Here is a 27389-nt window from a genome sequence, read left to right as displayed (position 1 = left end):
CCGCATTGACTGGGTATGGGTATGGGTATGGGGAATCCCCGACTTTTTCAGTTGGGTATGGGGATGGGTATAGGGATGTACATATACCCGCCATAATACCCGTCCCCGTCATATCTCCATTCTCGTTTAAATTATTAAAATATTCACAATTAATCAAGTAACCCCTATATATATATATATATATATATATATATATATATATATATATATATATATATATATATATATATATATATTTTTTTTTTTCTATCTTTTATTTCTTTTAATTATTTCATTTGTCATGAAACTCATTCTCATCTCCAATATATTTTTTATCTTATCATAACCTTTATGTAATTATATTAAAATGATGTATGTTAATTAAAAAAAAATTATGCCTCACATTTGAATATTTATATTATTTTTTAATATTTTTATTTATTATAAATTTTCCTTTCACATGAGAATGTTTATACTCTTAATTTAAGGTAATATAAAAAAAATTATTTAGTTATTATTATTATTAATTTTTGTTTAATTTGAAGAACTCTTTTGTTTCATTAAAATAATTTTCGTTATTTTTCAACCATTAAGTATATATGTTGATATTTGAAAAGTTTTCTTAATTCTCTAAGATATTTTTCGTCTTATCATACCTTAGTTATACATTTGATTTGATTTTTTTCGATAGTCTCTCAAATTATTTCTAAAACACACATTTGTTAGTTTTTTAATATTTTTATTTATTGTTTTTATTTTCATCATGTAGAATAATATTTCGATATATTCTATCTAATTATTTTTTATTTTATAACTCATTATTAATCATAATGTAATTTTTTCACTTTAAATTCTGTTTGAAATGGTTAAAATTATATATATATATATATATATATATATATATATATAATGATATTTAGGAATAATATATGATAATTCACTACAAGAAAAACATAAAATGGTGACTAATTTAGTCAGTAACCCATATCAGTCACTATTTTTCGTCATTGGTGGTAGTAGTTGATTTATTGTCTGAATCAATGACTAAATTAGTGACCGATTCAATGATCGAATCGATACTTGATTTAGTGACCAATTTAATTACTAATTTATTTGTAATTTAATGACAAATTTTTTGGTCACTAATGATATTTCTATTTAATTTTAACCACTTCAAACATAATTTAATAATTAGTTCTTTAAGGTATTTTTCATTTTATCATACCTTAATTATTCATTTGATTTTCTTTGTGCGATTTCTTTCGATAGTCTCTCAAATTATTTCTAAAACACACATTTGTTAGTTTTTTAATATTTTTATTTATTGCTTATTTTCATTATGTAGAATAATATTTCGATATATTATATCTAATTATTTGTTATTTTATAACTCACTATTAATCATATTGTAATTTTTTTCACTTTAATTGTATAAATAACTTTTATTTACTACAATATAAAAATTTAATGTAATTGCTATGAATATTTTTTTGTCACTATCCAACATATATTGAAGTTCAAAAGATACAAAATCTATGTCAAAATTTTATTATTATGTTTATTATTTGTTCTTTGTGTCATTTTGATCAAGTGATGTATTATAACTTTTATTAGTGTATAAAAAGAGATTCATTATAATTTAAAAAATTGAAGTAAAAAACATTTAAAATATATTTTAATCTGAATATTTGTTTTCCTTTTATTATTATGTTTATTATTTGTTCTTTGTATCATTTTGATCAAGTGATATATTATAACTTTTATTAGTGTATAAAAAAGAGATTCATTAGAATTTAAAAAATTGAAGTAAACAAACATTTAAAATATATTTTAATTTGAATATTTGTTTTCCTTTTATATTTTTTTGAAATACTTTTTAATTTTATCAACTAAGTTCATCAATGTTGTAGTTTGCAAATTTAATAAATGTTTTGGTTCACATGAAATTTTATTTGGTATTCTAATATAAAATGTAAACAATTATAATTTATTTTAAGGTATTTGGCAACGAAGAAAATCCTCCTAATATTGAATATTTCATAATATTATGTTTTCTTTACCGTAATTTTTTTCTTTTATAAAAATTAATATTGAAGTAGTTAGAACACGGGTACGGGTATGGGTACGAGATTATACCCGTTACCCGGTGGGGATGGGGATGGGAAAAAAGTTTGATACCCGTTGGGTTTGGGTATGGGGATGGGGATGAATTTTTTATGCGGGGATGGGTATGGGATAGCGAAACTCGTCCCCTCCCCGCCCCGTTGCCATCCCTACTTGTTAGGTCATCATTTTCAACTTAACACCTTAAGCTTGTTTGAATTAGTGAATTTGAGAGTAAAGAGAGGTGAAAGTGAGCTTGTTTGGATTAAGAAAAACATAGTGAGATATGAAAAAAATGAGAAGATAGTTTGAAAGTGAGGTGATTGTTTTGATATAATAATATTGTAGGACTACAATTTTACTCTTATGTTTAAAAAATAATTTAAAATAAAATGTTGTTAGTGTATTATTTTTTATATTATATAATAATTATAAAATCGATTATTATATATATATATATATATATATATATATATATATATATATATATATATATATATATATATATATATATATATATATAAGAACTAGATAATCAATTATTTTATAAGAATCGATCTCGATTCTTTTCTAATTGAGCTTTTGTGTAAATGCACACAAGTTAGGACACTCACACATACGTGGAAACAAACGAGACATTCAATCGCTTTCATTGGCATAAAAGCATGTCTATGGAAACAAAAACAATGTAAGACAATTGGTTTATGAGTGTTTCTATTTATATATTATCCATTTTATTCATTTTTATTTAATGTGTGACTTTTATTACATACAAGATGTGAATACATGTGAGATCCGAGGTGAATAGATATATATCTTGGTTAGTTAAGATTTGTAGTAATTTATTCTATTTCAATAAAAATTTTCAAGAGCAAGTTAGGACTTGCCTTTTTAGAGTTTTGGAGAATTTTATTTTGAAGAGGACAAGATCTAAACCAAGGGAAATCAATTTAATTTGTTAAGCTTATTTTGAGTTAAAAGATACGTGGAAGATGGAAAATTTGGAATTGTGTTGAATTGAACCTTAGTTAGATACCTGTTAATGAACTAGTGTGGTGTTGATTGATTTTGACTAAGAATTATTATGAGAAATTGTATGGGCAAAGATGTTGTGATGAATGAAATTGAAACTATAAGGCTGGAAGAGAATTTGGAAGTGCTTATAAGAAATGCACAAAACTTTGGGATTTGAGATGAATTAATTATGTTGTTTATGTTTAAACAGGTATAGTCATGTGTCGATGTACATTAGCCGGGTAAGTTAAGTTATTCTGTTATCACTAATAAAACTCCAAATTGAATTCCTATTATGTATTCTTCAAGAACAAAAATATTTGTAATACTTCTTTTCTTTTGTTCGATTTACACATATCACAAGAATAAGGGTAACGAAAATCGGTTAGTATGATATTGCAAGCCACAACATAATTTAACTTTCACTAATTGTGCCACCATTGAATTTGAATACAACTTCACAATATTATACAAATCTAACTTAATAGACGTTACCATAACTTGAAGATCATTACCGTCTATGAAAGTTCCATGTCCACAAACCTATGCTCTTTAGCAACTGGTAGATTGTGAGTCAGAACTGTTGATATCATCAACATCTGATTTTGTCTTGCTGCAAGGATCGGTGAATGTAACATCCTCCATTCTATTTTCCTGTTTGACTACGTGGATTCCGATTTTTGCATGGTTAATAGAGGTATATTTACCCCGTGGAAATGTAACCTTTGCATGGTTCCATTCACTTTCAAAAGGCTCCTCATACGGGCTATTGCTGAATCTTAACTCTCGCATATCAAAAAGATATACATGATGCTTCCCTGTCAAGTGATGGTGACTATAGCCGGTGTATTCTTTGCCATTGATGAAAACCCTGGAACGAAAAAAATTGTCTTGGATAGGTGCAACAAGAACGCATAGAACTTTGTCAGGGAACTTATTACGAAACCAGAAAGAAATTGAAGTTCCCCGGTTCCAGTGATTGAACCACTTTGGAATCCCAGCTCCTGGCAGACAAAACACAGTGCTTCTAGCCTCATGCAGTCCCTGTTGGTTATATAAAATATTCATAAGTTTACCAAAGTTAAGTATACTATGTATTTTTAAATCAAGTACATATCAAACATGACAAAACCTGATTTAGGAGCATGCGTTTACTCGAGGAAGCCAAGGATATACATTTTTTTGCAAAGAAATGTCTTAAGTTTGGTGGAATGCCTCTAATTTCCTGAAGATGCTTGCAACCACTCACGTTAAGATACCATAAAAATTGGCATTGTTTCAGACATTCAGGAAGGATGGTGAAATTATTCTCATGTAGCGCTAATTCCTTCACAAGAGCAAATCTTGTGAAATCTATCGAAAAGAAATCATCATTGAGATTGCAACTTAAGACACTGAGCCATTCTACCTTTGAAGGTAATACTACTGGCCCCATTTGCTCTTCACCCTCTTCCTGTTTTAGCCATTGCAACCCTTTCAATCCACAGACGAAGATATCAGTCAGTTCTGGCATCATGATAATGCTACTGGGCACCTTAACAATTGCACTATTTAAATAAAACATGTCCAATGTTCGAAGCCCCGTAAGATTTTGAAATGAAAGTGGCAACTCTGTTATGAGGGAGTAACCCAAATGAAGTTCCCTTATGTTTTCCATCTTCATTAATATTTCTGGAAAACTCTCAAGAATGGAACAATGTGAAAGTTCCAGTTTTTCAAGAGAGGTCAACTTGATAGGTGGAAAAGTCTTAAGCTTTCGGCATCCATTAGCACTCAATGTCTTAAGTTTATCCAGTAAACCAACTGAGTTGTGAACTGTAATTAGATTCACACAATCTTCAAATGAAAGTTCTTCCAAATTTTGGAGAACAGACATGTCAGGTATTTCTGTTAAACATTTGCACTGATCAAAATTTAATACCCTAAGATTCACGAAATTCTGCAAAAAAAAAAAAAGGAAAGAAAAGGAAGAACGAAATGAATTGTCATAAAGTGAATGTATTAAATTAAATGACAAAGGAAAATATACTATTTAAACTTGCCTTTGATAACTCAAGGGTTGAAATGGAGCTACGGGGTAACTTGCATATGACAAGTTTTTTGGGATGAAAATCAGATGGTAAGCAATGTGAAGGATATCCCCACCATTCCAACACCCTCAAACTATTTGGAAGGTATTTGGTGTTGACAAACAAGTCTCTCTAGATAAACACTCTTTGTATTCAGATTTTGTTGTGTCTTGAAAATGAAGCACTACATGGTCCTTTTATAGGCCTTTGGACATTACTCTTCAACTACATTCATTAAATATAACTACTACCTAACTCACAATTAATACAACAACTTCTAACTACCCACCTTCCAACTACCAACTACACACCTTCCAACTACCAACTATCCATATTTAAGTTTACCTAACAAAATCCCCCCATAAACTTAAATGCTCTTCTTGTCCTTCATTCCAAGTATCATCTTGTTGTTCTCAAACAGAGAGGATGGCAGCGGCTTTGTAAACATATCTGCAGCTTGTGCACGACTTTCAACGTGCTCCAACTCTACATTTCCTTCTTTCACTTGTTCTCGGATGAAGTGAAATCGAACATCAATGTGCTTGCTTCTCTCATGATTGACCGGGTTCTTTGCCAATTCAATGGCCGACTTGTTATCAACTCGGATCACAGTCCCCTTTTCTTGCTTCAATTCCAGTTTACTTAGAAGGTTTCTAAGCCAAACTGCATGGCAGACACTCCAGGATGCTGCAACGTACTCTGCTTCACATGTTGACAGTGTTACAATGGGTTGTTTCTTTGAAAGCCAGGTGAACGCCGTGCTCCCCATGAAGAATACATATCCAGACGTGCTTTTCCGGTCATCAACATCTCCACACCAATCACTGTCTGAGTAGCCGACTAGTCGGTAATCATCTGTCCTGGTATACATCAGACCAAATGATACAGTTCCTCTCACATACCTTAGAATTCTCTTTAGGGCCTTCCAATGAGTATACCTTGGTTCCTCCATATACCGACTTGCTATTCCAACACTCAGCATTAAATCTGGTCTGGTATTTGTAAGATACCTGAGACTTCCAATCAGACTTCGGTATTTGCTCGCATCAACTCGGTCTCCATCTGCATACTTAGAAAGTTTTGTGCCAGGTTCCATAGGGGTGGAAACCGGGTTGCAACTTGTCATCTTGAACTTCTTTAAGACCTCCTCAGCATACATTTCCTGCGACACAAAGATACCGTCCTTCCCTTGAATGACTTCCAAACCAAGGAAATACTTCATAAGACCTAAGTCGGTCATCTCGAACTCCTTCTTCATCACTTCTTTAAATGCTTCAATTAGCTCAGCATTATTCCCTGTGAAGATAAGATCATCGACATAGAGGGCAATGAACATCACATCTTCTCCTTTCTTCTTTATGTAAAGAGCATGTTCATAAGGGCACTGCTCATACCCATTCTTCTTGAAGTAAGTGTCGATTCTTTCATTCCATGCTCGTGGAGCTTGCTTCAGGCCATAAAGTGCCTTTTTCAATCTCAACACTTTCTTCTCTTCGCCTCTTCGCATGTATCCAAGTGGCTGTTCAACATATACTTCCTCCTCTAAGACTCCATTCAGAAATGCTGACTTCACATCCATCTGCAAGATTGTCCATCTGTGTTGAGCTGCTAAGGAAATCAACAACCTGATTGTTTCCATCCTCGTCACTGGAGCGAATACTTCATCATAGTCTATTCCTTCCTTTTGCTTGTACCCCTTCACTACGAGTCGAGCTTTGTATCGCTCAACTTCTCCTTCAGCGTTTGTTTTCTTCTTGTACACCCACTTTACGCCAATAGGCCGAGCTCCTTTGGGCAAATCGGTTAGCTCCCACGTGTTGTTGCGTTCGATTGCTCCGATCTCTTCATTCATTGCATTTTGCCACTTCTCCTCCTGCACGGCCTCTTCAAAGCTCAAGTCTTCCGAATCTGCCAAGAAACATACAACATGTACTTCGTCAGTCGAGTTGTATCTGTCTTGCAAGCTTCGCGCTCTAGGCTGTAGAGGTTCATCTTCTTCATCAGAAGTCTCATGATCTCTCACAGCTGGTGGTGTATCTACTTCCAAGCTTCTAAACTCCTTCTCCGAGTTGTTCCACTTCCACTCGCTCTCTTCATCAACTTGAACATCTCGGCTCATAATCACCTTCTTTGTTATTGGGTTGAACAACCTATACGCCTTGGTTTTTTCATCGTACCCAATAAACACGTACTTCTTGCTCCGATCTTCAAGTTTGGTCCTTTGTTGAGCAGGAACATGACCATAAGCAATGCTACCAAACACTTTTAGGTGAGACACACTCGGCTTTCTTCCGCTCCAGACTTCTTGCGGTGTTTTCTCGTTCAGCTTAGCATGTGGACATCTATTTTGCACATAGATGGCACATTGCACTGCTTCTGCCCAGAACTCCTTAGGCACGTTCTTGCTTTTCAACATTGTACGAACCATGTCAAGTATGGTTCGATTTTTCCTCTCAGCTACTCCATTCTGTTGGGGTGAGTATGGTGCTGTCAGAAATCTCCTTATTCCTTGCTCCTCACAATACTTCATGAGCTCGGATGAGATGAACTCGCCTCCTCGGTCAGACCTAACTGATTTGATAGGCATGTCTGTCTCCTTTTCAACCATTGCTTTAAACCTTTTAAACACTTGGAACACCTCGGATTTCTCTTTCAAAAAATACACCCATGTTTTTCTTGAAAAATCATCTATGAAAGAAATGAAATACCTTTTCCTACTGAAAGATTCAGGGGTAATTGGTCCACAAATGTCTGTGTGAATTAATCTAAGTTGTTCCTTTGCCCGGTACTCGGCAGTCCTCGAAAATGAGGTCCTTGGATGCTTCCCGAGCACGCACTCTTCACAAAATTTCTTTTCAAACTCCACAGTCGGAAGTCCTCGCACCATCTCCTTTTTCACCAACTCGGCTAGTCCACCAAAATGCAAGTGGCCAAACCGGAAGTGCCACATCATAGCTTCATCCTTCACATCAAGTTTCAAGCACCTCTCTTGGACTATTTTCAAGTCCAGCTTGTACATCCTGTTCTTCTTCATCTCTACACGGGCAATCAATCGATCTGACTTATCTTTCAAGTATAGTACTCGATCTTTCATCAAAACCGAGTAGCCTTTCTCCATCAGCTGGCCCATGCTCAATATATTGCTCTTGAGATCGGGTACGTAGTACACATCTCTGATTTCTCCAACTTGGTTGTTCTTTTGTAGGTACCAGATTGTACCCCGACCTTTTACTGCCACCTTTGATGCATCTCCAAATGATACGTGTCCAGTGTCAACTTTGGTGAGCTCCTTAAAAAGATTCTCGTCCCCACACATGTGGTTGCTTGCTCCTGTATCAAGGTACCAAACTGAGTTGTCAGAACAGCTCGGACTTAGCTCGGCACCTGATCTCCTAGACATCATCAATATTCCTTCTTCATCAGCATCCTCGGAAAGGAAGTTCGTTTCCTTCTTGCTTTCAGATCGGCAATCCTTCGCGAAATGTCCAACCTTCCCACAATTGTAACATTTGACTCCTGAGTAGCAGTCTTTAGCAAAATGACCGTACTTACCACATTTGAAGCACTCAACTCCTGAGTTGTTCGAATGACCTCCTCGGCCTCTACCACCTCGACCTCCACCTTGTCCTCGTCCACGCCAATTTTGTTGGCCGACCTGTTCTTGACCTCTTTCATATCCTCCTCTGCCTCTACCACCTCGGCCTCGAGTGTTCTGAGTATAAGGAACCTTCTTCTCCCTAATGGTTGCCTTTGCTTGGAGTGCTTGATCAAGGGACTCTTCCTTCTTTTTCCTTCTCCGCTGCTCATGCGCTTCAAGCGATCCAGCAAGCTCTTCCACCGAGAGTGTTGTCAAGTCCTTTGATTCCTCTATTGCGCAAACTATATTCTCGAAATCGTCGGTTAACGACCTCAAGATTTTCTCCACCACTCGGCAAGCAGGCAGCGTCTTCTCCATTTTCACCCCTTCATCTTCCTTCATCCTCATCCTTTCAAGCTCGCCTCTGAGAGTTTGAAGCCGAACTTGCTTCACACGGTTATCCCCTTTGTATGCCTTCTCCAGAATATCCCACGCTTCTTTTGAAGACATAGCATTTGCTATCTTCTCAAAGCCGGACTCATCAACAGCTCGGTACAGCACGTACAAAGCCGTTTTGTCCTTTGCTCGTATTGCTTTTAACGTAGCAATCTGGGCTATCGTCATTTCTCCAATATCCTCTGGTTCTTGGTGCCCATTTTCGACCACCTCCCATACTTCTTGGGAACCAAGGAGAGCCTTCATCTGCAGGCTCCAGTTATCATAGCTGACGCCTTTTGATAACTTCGGCAGGGGCATGCTGTTAGCTAAGTTGGCCATCTCGATCAAACTCTCTAACTCACTCAAACACTCAGGCTCTCAAGCTCTGATACCAATTTGTTGACAAACAAGTCTCTCTAGATAAACACTCTTTGTATTCAGATTTTGTTGTGTCTTGAAAATGAAGCACTACATGGTCCTTTTATAGGCCTTTGGACATTACTCTTCAACTACATTCATTAAATATAACTACTACCTAACTCACAATTAATACAACAACTTCTAACTACCCACCTTCCAACTACCAACTACACACCTTCCAACTACCAACTATCCATATTTAAGTTTACCTAACATTTGGGACCTTTGGAAAAATTAGCATTTCTAAGAATAAGTGTTTTGAGGTTTTCCATCTTCTTGAATGCTTTTGAATTGAGTTCTACTACTGCTTCCTTGTCAAATTTTGGAAGATCCAGACATATGATTTCAATTTCACTACTTCCCTACCAGTACAAGTATACGCAAGACTTCAACACATTTTAAACAAGAAAACAACTGTGATTTGAACATATTATGGTAAAAAAAGGATTAGTATAGATCTGAAACAAATCATCCATTTGTTTCACTCACCTTGTCATCTTCCAAAACTCGAATTATATCTTCTGGTAACCATAATCTACTGCGCTTCCCTGGGTCTTTTGGCGATTCTTGCCTCACAATTTCTTTCCCCATGTCCTCGATCAAGCTATGCAATGCAATTCTAGTTTCTTGCCGATAGCAACTAAACTTTATAAGAGATTTGTCAACCAACACCCCAATATGATATTTCATGCAATAGCCATAATGAGCATGAAGTAAATTTTCAAGCTTTGACAAGGCATATATATTTAAGCAACAAATATCAAGAAAAACACTCTTCTCTTCTTCCTCCAAATAATCAAAGCTCACTTTAAGTATCTCTAGGATTTGATTACTAGGAATTCTTTTATACTGTTTGATGGCGGATTTCCATTCTTCTTTAGTTTTTCCAAACAAGTTGGAACCTATTACTTCCAAAGCCAATGGAAGGCCAGAAGCATAAATCACTACATCATTCAAGACCTCCTTATAACTTGCATCAATGTTTTTTGTTTTAAAAGCTTTCCATGAAAGCAAGTCAAGAGCATTGTTCTTATTCAATACCTTCACCTCATACGTTTTTGTAACCCCATAAGATGACAATAATTGTTTGTCCCGAGTAGTGATGATGACTCTGCTCCCAGGACCAAACAAATCAGGTCTTCCAACAATAGCCTGCAATTGCCCGTATTTGTCAAACATCATCTAGAATCAAGATAACCTTATTTCTTTGAAGCCTGTGGTGTATCACTGAAGCTCCTTGTTCTATGCTTGCAAAGTTTGCTTCCTTCTCTCCAAGCATTTCACGAAGAAGGATGCTTTGGAGGTGTTGTAACCCATGCTTGTTTGATTTTTGTCTCACATTTTGAAGAAAACACGAACAATCAAAATGGTGAGCAATCAAATTATAAACTGCTAAAGCAAGTGTTGACTTTCCTATCCCACCGATTCCATGGATTCCCACCATGTGGACATAATCATCAGATCCAACTTCCAAAAGCTTCCTTACTGCCAGTGCTTTTGACTCTAGTCCAACTGGGTAATCCGCAACAGGTAAAGCAGCGTGATTAATCTTGCTGGAGACCAACTCAACTATCCTTCCAATAAACTCGTGTTCATATCCATCTCTGTTTCAAACAAAAATTCGTGATGAAAAACTAATAGCTTTGTGTCCATGTCTAGACACCAATGTTGTAATGGATATAGCAAGTATTTATTTTCTCTTTAAATGACGACATCAATATATTTGTTAGAGTCAAAATTAATCAAAAAAAAGTTGAGGTAAAAGATTGGTAAGGTGGGTTACCCGTGTTTCAAATGAAAGCCAGAGAAGTTAGCTACTTGATGCAAAGCCTTCTTCCAATTCTCCAACTTCTCCATGTTATGGTTGAACCTTTGCTCATGCTTAGCCAATGCTTCTCCATAACTTCCTTTCTGGTCTCTAACATCAGAAGGATCTACCTTAAAGAAAACTGGCAAAACCAACATATATTTTTTGTTAAAGCACTCAAGGATGTAGTCAAGTTCATCTAAGCAAAATGAGGAAGAAGCATAGTTTATAGAGAGGACAGTGATGGCAATTCTGGACTCCTCAATTGCCTTCACAAGTGCTGGTGTTATTTCCTCCCCTCTCTGTTACTCCTCATCGTCAATGAAAGTGTAGATTCCTCTGTCACGAAGGGCTTTGTAGAGATGGCCAGTAAAACTATGGCGTGTGTCTTCCCCCCTGAAGCTGAGGAAAACATCATAGGTGAAGGAAGAGGAACGCGATCCCATTGCCATGAGAACTTGGAAAAAAAATACTCTATGATAGTATGATTGTGGTGGGTGCAGTGTTAGGTCTCCAGAACTTGTAGACTTTCAAAGGAAGCTTTGTGTTCGTTGTTATGGCCATGCATGAAATAAAGTAATGCATTAAGTTTGATGGTGCATTAAAAAACTACTAAATATTTTGGTCAACCTGCAAATGCCGTTCTACATGCAGATTTTTGTCTAAAAAATACTAACTGTGAATGATGCTGTGTAACACCAGTTTAATATATAAGGTAAAGCACCCTCACTTTCTGAATTCAAACCAGTATCCGCTGACACATTCCACGAAGATTTATAAAATAATCAACCTTGTCCTTACATGCATTATGAAGTTATGTAGAGTCTGTACTACATTTAAAGTAGAATCTTCAACTTAGATAACACGCCCTTCACTCTCTGTAACAGACATTCTCAACACTAAAAAATATCTATCTCCAGCATTTCAAATTACTCTCTTTTTTCTTATACGTGTATTTTGTTTTATTAAATATTTATCTGTTTTAAATTCGAAACCACTTATGTCACATTTTAAATTGTTTCATTTTACATTGAAAATATATTTTATATATTTAAAAATATTTTACAAATTTTAATGATATAGAAACAAACTGGTAGCAACTAGTCCAAATAATACATTAATATGGCCTTCCATAATTGAGATCACCTTGTTTCTTAAGGATGTAATGTAACAACTTTTCAAGATGGGCTATAGTGTATTACAAGGTAGAAATGCACTGTATACAAATACAACGTCACATTATTTAGCATATGTAAATTTTTATAGTTGAGCGAAGACAAAAATTAGCATAATCAATATTGTTATTACAAGATTCAACTCTCATCAATGTTCAATGATATCTATGCAAAGAAGTTTCTACATTCTATGGGGCACTGATTTCTGCAATAACTCTTTTTTTGGAAAAAAATAAAGAAAGAAACTGAAGGTATTATCTTGGCATGTGGATAACACAACGCAGACACTTTCCTTCCTTCATGAGATTGAAAGCTTTGTTGATGTCATGAAATGGCAAATTGTGTGTTATGTAGTCATCAATCTGGATTTCCTGCATATTAATCATCACAATATTAGTAGTTTAGTACATATACTTTTTGCTAAAATACACTATTTATAGGAATGCATGTCCAATATCTGTTAGATGATATATTAGTTTTAAATTTGTTAGGTTAGTTACAAGTTAGTTTTGCTTTCTGTCTTTTTACGTTCTCTGCTTTCTTTTATATAAAGCTTCCGCTTGTAATAGGTAACTCACTTTTCAATATAATACAAAAGCTCTTTTTCATTCTCTCTCTCTTCACGTCAATCCTAACATGGTATCCAGAGCCTAAACTAGGCCATGGCTTCTGAAAATTCATCATCCTCCTGCACCACCACTCTTGCTCATTCCTCTGCCACTCCTCATGTCTTCTCTACCCCTATCCATTTTAAACTAGATGAAGAGAATTTCTTAACCTGGGAACAACAAGTTCAAGCAACAATTACTGGCCTCGAACTTTCAGAGTTTCTTGAAGGCTCCACAGCACCTCCACAATATCTCAGTCAAGAAGATCAAGTCTCCAATATTATCAATCCAAGATTTCTCCAATATCGTCGACAAGATAGCTTAATTGTGGCATGGCTTCTTTCATCTATGACACCAACGCTCCTAACCAAGATGGTGGGTCTCACAACTTCAGCCCAAATATGGAAGAAGCTCAAGATTTACTATGCCACTCAATCTCGAGCAAAGATCAAAAAGCTCAAGCTTCAACTTAAAACTCCGAAGCGTGATCGATCAGTTGCTGTCTACGTTCTTGATGTCAAGCGGGTAACAGATGCGCTTGCTGCCATACGTGCACCCATCAGTGAAGAAGATCACATTGAAGCCATATTGGATGGCTTTCCCAAGGAGTACGATTCTTTTGTCACGTCTATTCTCTCTCGCCTTGATCCGTATACAGTTGATGAGATTGAGGCTCTATTGTTGGCTCAAGAAGAACGTATGGAGAAACATCGCTTTCAAGATTCCATGCCTCAAGCCAATGTTGTCGTCAATTCTTGGAACGGAAACAACGCTCGTGGAAGATCCAACCAACATTCGGGCCGTTCTTCAAGAACAAATCAATCCACTCGTGGTGGTAGATCTTTTAACTCTCATAACCCTACCCGGACACAATGGTCTTCACAAGCAGAAAATTCCTCCACCAAGATACAATGTCAGATTTGTCATAAACCAGGACACAGTGCTCCTGAATGCTGGCACAAATTCAAAGAAGATTATCAACCTCCTCCTCAGGCACATAACTCCCAAACATCATCTCTTCCTAGTGACCAAACAGATCAGCCTTCTACTAGCACCTTGATTGATCCACTGTGGTATCCGGATAGCGGAGCTTCCCATCATATCACCAATGATCCTTCCACTTTTTCTTCAAAATCTTCTTATATTGGTAATGAACAAATTACTCTTGGCAATGGAACAGGTTTGCCAATACATAACTCTGGTTCAGCCTTCTTGTCTTCATCTGCTAATTCATCATTTTTTCTCTTACGTAATCTTTTACATGTGCCAATCATTACCAAAAATTTGTTGAGCGTATCTCAATTTGCAAAAGATAACAATGTATTTTTTGAATTCTACCCTAATTTTTGCAATGTTAAACGACAGGGAACTCAGGAGATCCTTCTTCAAGGAAAAATTAAAGATGGTATCTACGTTTTTCCACCTCTAAAACCTGCACCAGCTCCTCAAATTCATCACTCCACTGCTGGCTCCAACACTCTTCATACTTGGCATGCAAGGTTTGGTCATGCATCCTACAAAACTGTAAAACAGTTTCTAAATTTCTGCAACATACGTACTAATAGTGAAACTGTATTTTGTGATTCTTGTGCTCTTTCTAAGTTGCATCAATTTTCTTTTCCATCTTCAAATACTTGCTATACTAAACCGCTTGAACTTGTCTTTATAGACATTTGGGGTCCTTCACATGTTCGGTCTGTTAATGGTGATCAATATTACATCTCCTTTCTTGATGCATATTCCAGGTTTACTTGGGTATATCTTTTACACTCAAAATCTCAAGCTTTCACTCTCTTTTTACGTTTTAAATTGCTTGTTGAAAATCAATTAGGAACAAGGATAAAAGCAATCCAAACCGACAATGCTAAAGAATTTCAATGTTTTGATAAGTTTCTCCATAATGCTGGTATTGCTCATCGCTATACGTGCCCACATACCCATCAACAAAATGATTCTGTTGAACGAAAACATAAACATATTATTGAAACTGGCCTAAGCTTACTTGCTCATGCTTCTCTCCCATTAAAATACTGGAATTATGCTTTCATGCATGCTTCAATTGTTATCAACAATTTGCTCATCCCAGTGCTTAATAATCGTTCTCCTTATCAAGTTTTGTTTGGTCATATGTTAGATCACAATATGTTTAAAATTTTTGGTTGTTTGTGTTATCCTTTATTAAAACCATATAACAATCATAAATTCAACTTTAAATCTTCTGCTTGTTTATTTTTGGGTCTTTGTCGGAATAGGAAAGGCTATATTTGTATGCATCCTTCTGGAAAAATTTATTTCTCCCGTTCAGTTCTTTTCAGTGAGCAGGTTTTCCCCTATAAACTTGCTACAAATATGTTTGAGACTCAACCTACTATAGTTCCCGAGCCCACACCTCTACCTTCACCCAATATCAATTCACCACCCTTACCTTCTGTTATTACATCAGAAAAATGTATAGTGTCATCCATCCCCAATGTTGCACCTCAAGATGCTACTGCCACATCCTGTTCACCGGAAAAATCACCTCATCAGTCTAACCTTAATTCCCCTGAAACAGACCATCCCACGTCCTCTCCTATTGATCAATCTATATCTCCTTAACATTCCAACTCTCCTACTGATATTCAACGACAACCTGTCACCACTAATATACATCCAATGCAAACTTGAGGGAAGTCAGGTATCACTAAGCCTAAAGTATTCTCTGCTATTGCTACTGATGTTGTTCCTGTTATAGCCAAAGAAGCTCTTAAACATATTGAATGGAAGAAGGTCATGCAAACATAATATGATGCGCTTCTAAAGAACAAGACGTGGACTCTTGTTGAGCTTCCCCCCAATGCACATGTCATAGGTTGCAAATGGATATTCAAAAACAAGTACAATTCAGATGGCACTCTCGAGAGACGAAAAGCACGTCTTGTTGCTCGCGGATACAACCAAGTTGTTGGCATTGACTACTTTAAGACTTTTAGCCCTGTTGTTAAACCCACCACTATTCGTGTGGTTCTTTCAGTTGCTGTTGCTGCGAAATGGCAAGTACGCCAATTAGACGTAAATAATGCTTTCTTGCATGGGAAGCTCACAGAGACCGTTTACATGGATCAGCCACCGGGATTTTCAACCAGTCCAAAGCTTATTTGTCGTTTGCACAAAGCCATTTATGGCCTAAAACAGGCACCTTGAGCCTAGTATCACAAGCTGAGCACCACGCTAATCAAGATGGGTTTTCGTTCAACTATTAGTGACTCTTCTTTATTTACTAATATTACTGCAAACTCTATCATTTTGATTCTCATTTACGTAGATGATATCTTGATAACAGGCAATGATACTAATGCCATTACTGCTCTTGTTGCAGCTCTTAACATGCAGTTTTCTCTTAAAGACCTTGGCTCCCTTCACTATTTTCTTGGAATCGAGGCTACATGGTCCTCTAGTGGTGCTTTACATCTTACACAAACAAAATACATAAAAGAAATTCTCTCCAAGGTTCAAATGACAGACGCTAATTTTCTTCCTTCTCCTATGGTCTCTTCTTTAAAACTCACGCAGATGCATCCACTGCCTTTCACGACCCCACCCTATATCGTCAGATTGCAGGAGCACTGCAATATCTAACCTTTACCCGTCCCTACATTTCATACGCTGCCAACAAGCTTTGTCAATATATGCACCAACCTCAAACCCATCACTGGAATGCCATGAAACGTCTTCTACGCTACCTTGCAGGCACTCCAACTCATGGATTGTTGTTCACTCCAAACACACACCCCTCCATACAAGCTTTCACAGATGCAGATTGGGGGTCAGATCCTGATGATAGAAAGTCAACCACCGGTTATTGCATCTTCATTGGCACAAATTTGATATCATGGTCTTCAAAGAAACAAGCCGTTGTATCACACAGCTCCACTGAAGCAGAATATAGGAGTATCGCTTCTGCCAGTACCAAAATCAGTTGGCTCATGTCTCTTCTCAAGGAAATAAACCTGCACACTTCTATTCCAATTATTAACTCTGACAATCTCAGTGTTGTGCTTCTTACTGCCAACCCTGTCATGCATTCTCGCACCAAGCATTTTGAAATGGATCTACATTATATCAGAGACAATGTCCAGAAACGTGAAATCTTTGTTCGGCATGTTCCTGCTCGTCTTCAACTTGCTGATGCTCTAACAAAACCAATTTCTGGTGGAACCTTCTCTCAGTTTCGTGATAAACTCATGGTGTGCTCGCTTCCTCAACCCCATTAGTTTACGGGGGCATGTTAGATGATATATTAGTTTTAAATCTGTTAGGTTAGTTACAAGTTAGTTTTGCTTTCCGTCTTTTTACGTTCTCTGCTTTCTCTTATATAAACCTTCCGCTTGTAATATGTAACTCACTTTTCAATATAATACAAAAGCTCTTTTTCATTCTCTCTCTCTTCACGTCAATCCTAACAATATCAAACTAAAGAACAACAAAATAATCCATGGGGATAAAAGTATATAAACAAGAATCTAGCTCTACTAGAATTTGAGGTTGCATTCTCAATTCCTTTCTCTCTGGGCACTTCAGAAAATCTAAGTTACAGACTTTTGACAGACTTTATAATAAAAAGATTATGTTGCAAATACTAGATATACATCACATACTAGGCTAAACGTTGTAAACTAAAGACTTACTTTCAATGATAAGAAGAAATTGCCCTCAACTTTATCGTTAATAAACAATACCAGTGAAGCAGATGGAAGTAAGAAAGTGGCGCAAAGAAGCTATATTAACACTTTTAAAAGAATAAAAAAAGAAAGAACGATGAAATTAGCTTAGGCAGATAACTTTATTTGTAAAAGTTTTCTCATATTAGCTCCTCAAAGAGCTTATCCTATTTTTAACTAGTTGGCAAGCTAATTATAACTTATATAGAAAATTTTATTTCATTTTACTTTCTAAATTTTTCTCCTATAAGTTCTTATGAAAAAACATATAGAAGCAGAGCAAGAGTGAGAGAGAGAACTTTCTCAGGGTCATGCTGCAACAACTGTTTACCTATGAAAAAATACATTTTTTTGAACCATTAGACTTATCTTCGTATCTGTGTTGTCAGCTAAAAACGTATTTTCTGCACAAATCATCATGAAACCTAATGGTTCTTCAAATTTATTGTTTTATCTCCTTAAGTGAAGTTATCACTCAGTTTATATCTTCTCAACAGAGTTACTCTAATCACTAGCCAAAAAACATAACTACGTGTGAGATAAAATGGCATTTTCAAATAGTCATTGAGAACCGTTTATGCAGAAGGTAACAGCCTAAATTGCCCGGCTTACTAGGATTCAGTTTGATAAGAATATATATCCATCATGAAAGGGAACACATGATATTTTGATCAGGAAGTAGAGATAGTCATGTTTCAAATTAGAGTAAAAATATATGAAGTAATCATGCTTATAGAAAAAAAAAAGAAAAGAAATATTCAGGGTACTGTTGTAGTTACCTTGTTGACATACTTCTCTACTAACGAAGGAAGATCAGATTTTGGTTTCCAACCTCCAAATAGAGATCCTTTCAATGTTCTTCCCATCAGTAGTAGTCCATAATGAGCTGACATCGCAGGTTTTGCCTTTGGCACCCCAAGTGTTACAGTCAAACCCCATCCCTACGCAACCAAGGAAAAGCAATGAATCCAATTATAATGAATAAAAGCTTTTAAATGATTTTGGGTATATAGAGCATTACATCACAGCATGACTGCAATGCAGTGGTTATCATATCAGTGTCACCGACACATTCAAAAGAGAAATCTGCTCCACCATCAGTAATCCGCTTAATAACCTGGAAATTTTCAACATATATTAATGGCTGTTTGACATCATAACCTTTTTGTCCACATACTTATAGTTTTTGTGCTGAAGAGAAATCATATTTAACCAAAATAAGATTAATGATAAATTTGTATGGATCACATGAAATATTTGATCTTGTACCATACTTTGGTTATTCATCAATTAAAGTTATATAAAATATTCTCCATATGATAAAGTATGATAAGTTAAATCGGATAATTTTGTGATGAGAAGATAAACCCACCTGAGCAATAGGTTCTTCACAGGAATTCGGGTCAAGAACTTCTGTAACCCCAAAAGCCTTAGCTGTGGTAACAACCAAGACGACAACAATAAATAATCAAGGGAATAATTAAAAATAGATTAAGGAGTAATTTAGGGGACTGAATATGGTACCATTTTCACACTTCTGTGGGTTGTTGTCAACACCAATTATTCTAGATGCACCTCTTAGTTTTGCGGCTTGAGCAACCTAATTGAAGGAATGTTAGCTACAATTTGGAAAATATTATCACTCGTCAGTTGAGAAGCTAAGATACTATTGCTAAGTGCCTTTACTTACGGATAGGCCTACAGTTCCAAGACCAAAAATCACCACAGTTGATCCTTTTGACACATCAGCAACATTCCATACTGCACCCAGACCTAATGTTGCAATGCAATGATTCCCATAATCAACCATAAATGAATAATTTATCAATGATATTAACAACACTAAATTATATGTGAGGTATAAGAAAGAGGAGGAAAATAAGTCCAGCATTGTATTACGCCCTTCAAAGTCATCCAATGTCACTTAGAACCAACGGTTGTATCCAGTGATCCAATCTTTACCTAGGCCACTGACAATGGCTCTAGCATCATCAAATCTAATATTAAAACATTTTAACACCGTCTGATGTTTCCTTACCAATCATTTCTGGATCTGCTTTGGTTAATAATTCGGAAGTCCAGTAGAGTTTTGGGTCAAATTTATTATCAAATTAGTTTCATATTTTTCCCGAAGCAGCAACAAATCATCAGTTAATATCTCTGAATATGCAAATGATGGGATTAAAAGTTTTTTTTTTTTTCAAAAAATTATTGGGATCAAACAAACTAGTTCATGATATCTTTGTCATCATACAAAATTGTGTCTGTCAACAAGATACTAAAAGCAAACAATGCAAAACAAAAATAGATTAGGATATTTTGCAGGGTAAACCTATGCGACAAGCATCTATGAACCAGGTGATGGAACACTTATATGTCCTAAAATCAATTTAAGCTATAAAGAACAGTAGACCTTTAACAATCAATCAGTGTCAGACAAATATGCAATTGGAATTGTCAAAAATACAAAACAACATAAAAGGCAATCATTATTCTTTAAGTTCTAACTAAATTAAGAGAAAATGGGCCAATTCACTTGGTGATCTGCAGCTGAGAGGATCGCTAATTATAAGATTACAATTATATATATTGCCTTTATTTATTTGCTGAGGTCCTACGGTTCCTTACTGTTCAAGCTTCTGAATACAGAGACACAGTCATGCCTCCTCTAGCCATCCATGGGAAATAACAAGACAAAAAAAAAATAAAAACAGAGTCTCTAATGGCTATTACCCTGTTACTACCTCAAGTAATTTAAGTACATGAGTTTAACTTTTCAATGTGGATCTAAAACTCCTTTGATCTATTCCCAATTTTGTAGAACTAATAATAAACACTTGAAACATTTACCTGCAGCAACCCCACAGCTCAGAAGGCAAATTTTCTCAAGAGGTGCATGGGGGCTGACTTTCACTGCACATCCGGAATGGATTACTGTATATTCACTGAAACTTGAAACAGCGCAATAATGATAAACAGGCTTCCCTTTTACTGAGAAGCGTGTCTTCTGATCACTGTGCATTAAACCCCTTCTTTCCAATCCTAAAACTTGACAAATGTTACTTTTTCCAGATGTACACTGTCTGCATGTCATGCATTCTCCAATGAATACTGTTAGCACATGGTCACCCTCTTTGAATTCAGTCACTCCCAGTCCCACACTCTCAACAATCCTGCAAAACTACACTAAATATTCAACATCTATTCAGAAATTTACTCATTTTTCCATGATTTAAGTTATGTTCACGATGCAACTATATCACATTGCCATGCACAGTGTCACACTTTCTAAAATCAGTAATGTTCCCCGATGCTGCTGCACGCTTGTAGTTGATCATTGTCACTCAAGGAACTCGATACATCAGTATTTGATGCACTGCAATTCTCGTACTAGCTAATAGGTAACTCTATAAGAAATTCTTCATAAGAAATTCAGATAAAAAATCCTAAGAATCAGTAGTGATTAATGTTGTCTATAGTTCAAAGATAGAAATTAAGAATAGATTACCCTGATCCTTCATGGCCAAATATGCGAGGAAATATGGCCTGCAAAAAAAGCACCTTGCGTTAAATGTTTAACAGCAGAGTCATAAATCTTCAACGGAAAGTTCAATAATCGTGACAACAAAGATATATTGTTCAGCAAACTAATCCATCACACCACCAACCATCATTAGGCTTAAATAAGTTTCAGGTTCTCAATATATAACAATTTTTTGTTCTGAGAACCCAAAATTTCTTTTCTTCAAATTAAGTACCTAATCGACTAAAAAATTTGGTTCAAGATCCTGAAAAAAATATTTATCTATATTTCCTTCTTACAATTATGTTTACTCTTTCAACCAATTCCTGAAATATTATTAGATTTCTCTTTTGATCTCTCTACTTATTTTTTATCATAATAACCAACATAAGGACTTCATACATATCACTATTCAACAATTCAAATAGTGTGACACTTGTTTTAACTTAGCAAAAACGTGGTAAGTAGAACAAATGAAGGTAATGTCAACGACTTAACCAAAATTATATAATTTACTAGATACCCAATTTGAAAAAGAAAATATATTAAATATTCAGAAAGAAAATCGGCCATATATTAAAAGACTTGAAACTTACTTAAGTCATATATTTTATAAAAGAACAAGAGGCATAATCTTGAGGAACACAATATTCAATTCAAGATTTATCTGCAAAACTTTAATCAATCGTCTTAAACATCAAACATTGACAACCTCTTACGTTATTCAATTACATCTCACAAAGAGTGGTTTCTGGAACCTTGTTGCCCAGGATATGATTCCATTAATTTTCATTAGTTTAATTTTAATACATGGTCATTTGTCATAAATGGACCTTTTACCCTCTCAACCAGTTAGAAATCAACTTAATTACTATTTTTAAAATTACATAAGTCAATAATTTTCAATGACATGCCAATCCATGATTGTGATGGGTTTTTCTTTCTAGATTTGACATTCCAAAAGATCCCTAAAAAGTTCTATGAAACAAATTCTTCTGACAGACAATGATAACAAGCCTTACATGAGATTCCCAAGCAGAGAGATCACTGCGGCAGAGAGAGGTGGAGACAACCTTAATCCTAATCTCCATTGGTTGGGGAGGGCTCACTTCCACTTCCTCCATCACCAGTGGCTCCCCAGCTCCCCATGCCACTGCAGCTGTTCCATGTTCCACATGCCATCATTAACAAAAACCCCATCCTCCCATGTTCATCATAAACAATGGACAGAAAGATATATCAAAGGAAAAGGGTGACTGAGTTTACCTTTGCAGGTGATGACTTGAGGGGTTGAGGGCGCCATGTTAGTGAGTGAAGAAGAATTAGAAAAGTGAAAAAGAAAAGGGTGGAAGAGAACTTGAAATAGCTGTTGTTGTTCTCGTTGGTGGTGGTGATGGTGGTAGGTGACACTGTTGAGACAGAATTAGCTGGTGTTTGGTAGGATTAAGAATGTAGTTGCAGTGTGCCACTAGAGACATTAATTTTAAGGTGTAGTATTTAAATCTATATAACAAAAAAAATTTATAGGTCATATTTACAAACAAAAGAAAATAAATATCCTATCGTATCGAGCAAAACCAACAAAGATTGAAACTTTTGTGTGAGAAAGCGAGAAGAAGAAGAAATTAGTATGGCAATAATGAACAAGAAGAAAAGCAAAACAGAACGAACAAATCAACCATTGAACTGAGAAAATAAATGAGGAAAATTGTAGCCGACAAATCAACTCACAAAATCAGCAAAAATAAATCTTAAATATATTACTTTATTTGTTCCTATAAATTATTGTATTTTACTTTTGTTCTTAATAAATTTGTTACTTTTTTTGTTTTTTTAAAAAAAAAAATCACCATCTAAATCACTTAATTTTCACAAAGTAAAAATTTAATAAAAATACTTTTATTAAAAACCAAAAACAAAGTCCAAAAGTCAACCGGGGAACCAACGACATGAAAAAAACTTATAACCAATAACTCATCGAAAAAACTCTAATAAGTTAGCAGGAGACTCCAAGAAAAAAATGAACTAAAATGACTTGGAGTTAAGTTTAATTAATTAAGAAAATTAAATTAATATTTAATTTAAAACAAGATTATAAAAAAGAGTTACTTAATTTCATATTTACATAATTGCTTAAATATGATATTACAAGAGTCAAATAATCATTTTAAATATAAAATAAAATATTTGAAATAAGTATCTTAAACTTACAATATTAAAACTCATCTATGCTTACCTAAAATATTACTGATCTTTAAACCTAAGTTATTAAAATTAGAATTTCAATTTTAAGTAATTAAATTACTCTTTCGAAATTCTAAAAATTGAATTTATTTTAAAAAAATTATATTTAAATCGATTCTTAAAATTAGTAGTCTCGCAAAACATAAAATATTACAAGATTTTTTTGTACATTCAATGACTAAAATAAATATTTCGTTCTTTCAAAAGATTAAATTGACAACACTTCGTGAACCAAATTAATCATTTATCCTTACAAAAAACAAAATACTCACGGGTTAACAAAGAAAATATAGTGATAAAAAAACTCATAATTCTCAAATTCTTAATGCACTTTATGCCATTATGCTACCAGCATTACACAAGACAATTAAACGTTAATCTCAACAATCATTTCTTCACTAGAACATAAAGAACAACACGATTGCTGCAATAATCAGGGTGCCACAGTGTTTGATCCACACGACCAATAGCGAAATTGTTCATTGCAGCTTCTAAGAAGTACTCAAGAATGGCATCTGAAATAAGAACATTATTTAGCACAGGTCATGCATTGTGGTTCCGAAAAAGAAGAAAAAGGAATAGAATTCTTTACCATTTCTGAGTTCTCCAGCCAAAAATATTGTTGTATTTGATCCAGAGAGTTGCATAAGCGTCTCTAGCAGATCCACCACTGCCCCCTCACTGTACACTACATCAGATCCTAGCACTGATAACAGGAAATCAAGTATTGAATCACCAAGCTATTCCTATAAATAGTTCAAAATTTAACAGCTTCTTATGGAACTCTGATTCAATTCTCATTAGCCAAAAACACCAAAATGACAATTTTAGTAAACATAGCATTAACAAGAGCCTCGTCATGCTAGAATGTAAAAAAATAAAACACTTCTGATATGAATTGATGCAAAAATTTTCATGAGACCATGGTGGCATAAGTTGTAACACTTCATCTAAATTCTAATTTTGCAAAACAGGTTGTATTTGCAATGATCTCACAACGAATATTAGATTAAAAACATAAAAGAAAATGCTAACAAAGTAGACAAAGGTAACTCCAATAGGCATTCGGATCAACAGAAGAAAAAAAAATACAACTAACTACAAATCTATTATAGGAACGCAAATCACTGTGACATTTCATAAGTTTTGTGGTGCCCGTGGTTGAATCTTGTTTGTTTCTCCTTGTTAGCTCTAAGCAGTGGGGAGGGGTTGAGGGAGATAACTTTTACCGAAATCAGGTGTGGGATCAATGAGTTCTGAGTCAGGATCTTCTCCCCATGTGAGTTCCGTAGCTGTTATAGAACCGCGTAGAGAAACATGTTTCATATTGGTCTCAATGTTCTTTCTCAGTAGCCTCAGCCTATCTGGCAGATCAGTAACAACAACTTCACCACCCAAGAGGGCTGCAATACAACTAAGGAAGAAAATAAGAAAGGTGCATCATAGATTGAGTAAGAACAACCAAAAAAATAATTGTTCTCCATTGCTGGACAACCTAGAGCTAGTAGGGTTAAACTTCTTAAAAAACAGTTACAGAAAAGGAAAAGAACACAAATTAAGGAGGTGAAATGAATCAGACTTCTCCCATAAGATGGAATCAACTTATACACCACAACAAATAAGGTAGCTAGGGCTTATGACAAAGTTAAGGTAGAGAAGTATATTTAAACTAGTGAGAGAAATTTGATTCAATTTTATCTTAATTCATCTTATTTCTTCTCCTATACTAGCTCATTGAAAAGTTTATCCAAATTGTCGCTTGGTTGTAAAGAAAAACGATGCCAAAGCCCAAACCTCTACTTTCCTACATCATTTAGTCCATGTGGAAAAAGCCAAAAGCTAATCAAGAAATTACTGAGAAACCAAAGCCATATATCATGAACAGATAAAGAAGAAGATAGAGATTGCAATTGAACTCACCCAACCAATCCACAACCAGATCCCAACTCGACAATCTTCTTTCCCTGAAGGACAAGCATCCCTGAGTCAACAGAATGCTCCAGAAACTTCCCCAATACAACTCCACTGTCCCACATCACCGCTCCAGTCACTCCAGGAGTTCCCTAAAATCAAAACTCGAAAATACCATAACTGTGAGTTGAATTAACAATATTCAATTCACCGCATGATGGAAATTTCAACATTAAATCTTAAAACAATAAACCAACAATTAAAAACGGCACAAGCTAAAGCAAAAGCCGTTTGAGCAGTAATGTGAAGTTAACTTGATCATTTTCTCCAAATTCAAAGCTCCAATAACACACGTAACCAATGGATGGCTACTGCAAGACTCTAACTTTAACCAATAACAATCAGCAGCATGCCATTTTATGAAAAGGGTAATCAAGTTCGGGCTTAAAAACAACCAGGTCATCAAGTTATAACTCAAACCATGATCAAACTGTGGATGATTACCCAATGTGAAGTTAAGTGGTTTTCGTTTTCTAAAAATCAGAGCCTCAATAGTACAAGTCATCAACCAGGGATGTCATAAGCTTCCACCTTTAAGAAATAACAATCAGTACCATAGTATTTTATGAAAAGGGAAATCACATTCGAGTTAAACAAAGCAATTGGGTCATCAAGTTAGAACACAAACCAGGATCAAAATCAAAGCTTTTTTTTTACCAATAATCTTTTTAACTAAAGCAGGGAGCGTAAGAGAGAAAGATACCAAGGAAGAAGGGGATTGAAGAATGGATAGAGAGTGGCCACAAGTGTCGAGGGACAGTTGCAAAGAAGATTGAGAGACAAAAGCGTTGGGTTTAGAAAGCGTGGGTTGCTGAATACCCCAAAGAAGCATGGTCTCCTCCGCAGCAGATTCCTCTCCACCAATCATCAACCGAACTTCACCACCGTACGATCCCAACTTCACCATTGGTGCCACTGCTTCCTCTTCCTCTTCCTTTTCCATGGCGTCCTCGCTCACTCTGCTTCGGTTTCAATTGGGTTCATTTTATTATGGCCTTTTTGTTTTGGACATTGAAACAAACAGGGCCTTGTATTGGGCTATTTCGTTTAACGCCCCGTGGTTCTTCCTACACCTCTATAGGGTGTGTAAAAACACAACCCTCACATATTAAAGAAAATAGATAAACAAAGAAATTTAATTATACAGAATGAAGAATTAATTATAATTAATATGAAAACATTACGTGAAAAACTTACAGGGCAACAAGTTCCTATGATTATCTAAAACATGAAAATATTTCCTACTAAAACTATCAATGATCAAAGTTAGTGATAAAAAAAAGTAGCTTTCATGTTAAAAAAGTTTATAGCATTCATTTCAAAGACTTTTAAGAGAGAAAAAAAAAATCCAAAATTAAATCAACCTATACTAATATCTAGAAGCTGTGACATATAACTTTTCTAATTTTGTATTTCTAACTTTTGAATAAACTAAATTTAATTCATAAAAAAATCTTAAAAAATTCTTATACCAAAGTTTTGGAAAGAAAACCTTTAACTTCTACTATAGTCTGTGTTTGGTTTTAATTTGGTGAGTCAATTTGTAGCTTTCAAAAAGCACCAATTTTCTTGCATTTTAAAGTAAAAAATGGAACCAAACACCCAATTAAGGTTATACGTATCCATCGTACAACAAATTTTAAGGTAAATCATGAAAGACAAGTGGTTTTTCATTCTTTTACTTTACAACACTGAGCTTTTGTAACTACTTCTCATTTTGTAGCTTTTATGGTTTCACTTATTCCTTGCATGCCTATTTTT

The 27389-nt window shown here is 35.2% G+C and overlaps 2 protein-coding genes and 1 pseudogene across 4 annotated transcripts; all 3 read right to left on the bottom strand.

Moving 5' to 3' along the window:
• Window positions 1–3389: 3389 nt before the first annotated feature.
• LOC114182234 (TMV resistance protein N-like) lies at window positions 3390–12487 on the bottom strand (annotated as a pseudogene). The gene is made up of 6 exons (XR_014994547.1): window positions 11384–12487; window positions 10090–11204; window positions 9815–9962; window positions 5139–5293; window positions 4229–5035; window positions 3390–4140 (listed from the first exon to the last, which is right to left on the bottom strand). The product of XR_014994547.1 is annotated as a TMV resistance protein N-like (transcript).
• Window positions 12488–12628: 141 nt separating this feature from the next.
• On the bottom strand, window positions 12629–23059 carry LOC114182267 (GroES-like zinc-binding dehydrogenase family protein). 2 transcript variants are annotated; one of them, XM_028069095.2, is made up of 10 exons: window positions 22680–23059; window positions 22436–22572; window positions 21399–21436; window positions 20741–21063; window positions 19581–19663; window positions 19415–19490; window positions 19263–19324; window positions 18912–19007; window positions 18670–18831; window positions 12629–12953 (listed from the first exon to the last, which is right to left on the bottom strand). In XM_028069095.2, the coding sequence occupies exons 1-10, from the start codon at window positions 22714–22716 to the stop codon at window positions 12837–12839; spliced, it is 1131 nt and encodes a 376-aa protein (XP_027924896.1). In that variant the 5' UTR covers window positions 22717–23059; the 3' UTR covers window positions 12629–12836. The 2 variants fall into 2 exon arrangements, with proteins under 2 accessions (XP_027924896.1, XP_027924897.1); XM_028069096.2 differs by lacking the exon at window positions 22680–23059 and having other exon boundaries at window positions 20741–21071; window positions 22436–22523.
• An 825-nt stretch (window positions 23060–23884) lies between these two features.
• LOC114181068 (S-adenosyl-L-methionine-dependent methyltransferases superfamily protein) lies at window positions 23885–26605 on the bottom strand. Its single transcript, XM_028067399.2, has 5 exons — window positions 26332–26605; window positions 25578–25720; window positions 24887–25071; window positions 24250–24363; window positions 23885–24172 (listed from the first exon to the last, which is right to left on the bottom strand). The coding sequence occupies exons 1-5, from the start codon at window positions 26569–26571 to the stop codon at window positions 24045–24047; spliced, it is 810 nt and encodes a 269-aa protein (XP_027923200.1). The 5' UTR covers window positions 26572–26605; the 3' UTR covers window positions 23885–24044.
• Window positions 26606–27389: the final 784 nt, after the last annotated feature.

This window comes from Vigna unguiculata, chromosome 4 (genome assembly GCF_037176805.1).
Source record: "Vigna unguiculata cultivar grain cowpea cultivar isolate G323 ecotype 2 chromosome 4, ASM3717680v1, whole genome shotgun sequence".
Classification (NCBI taxonomy): domain Eukaryota; kingdom Viridiplantae; phylum Streptophyta; class Magnoliopsida; order Fabales; family Fabaceae; genus Vigna; species Vigna unguiculata.
Note: the sequence above shows the minus strand (reverse complement) of the source record. Positions and strands in the feature narration are given on the sequence as shown.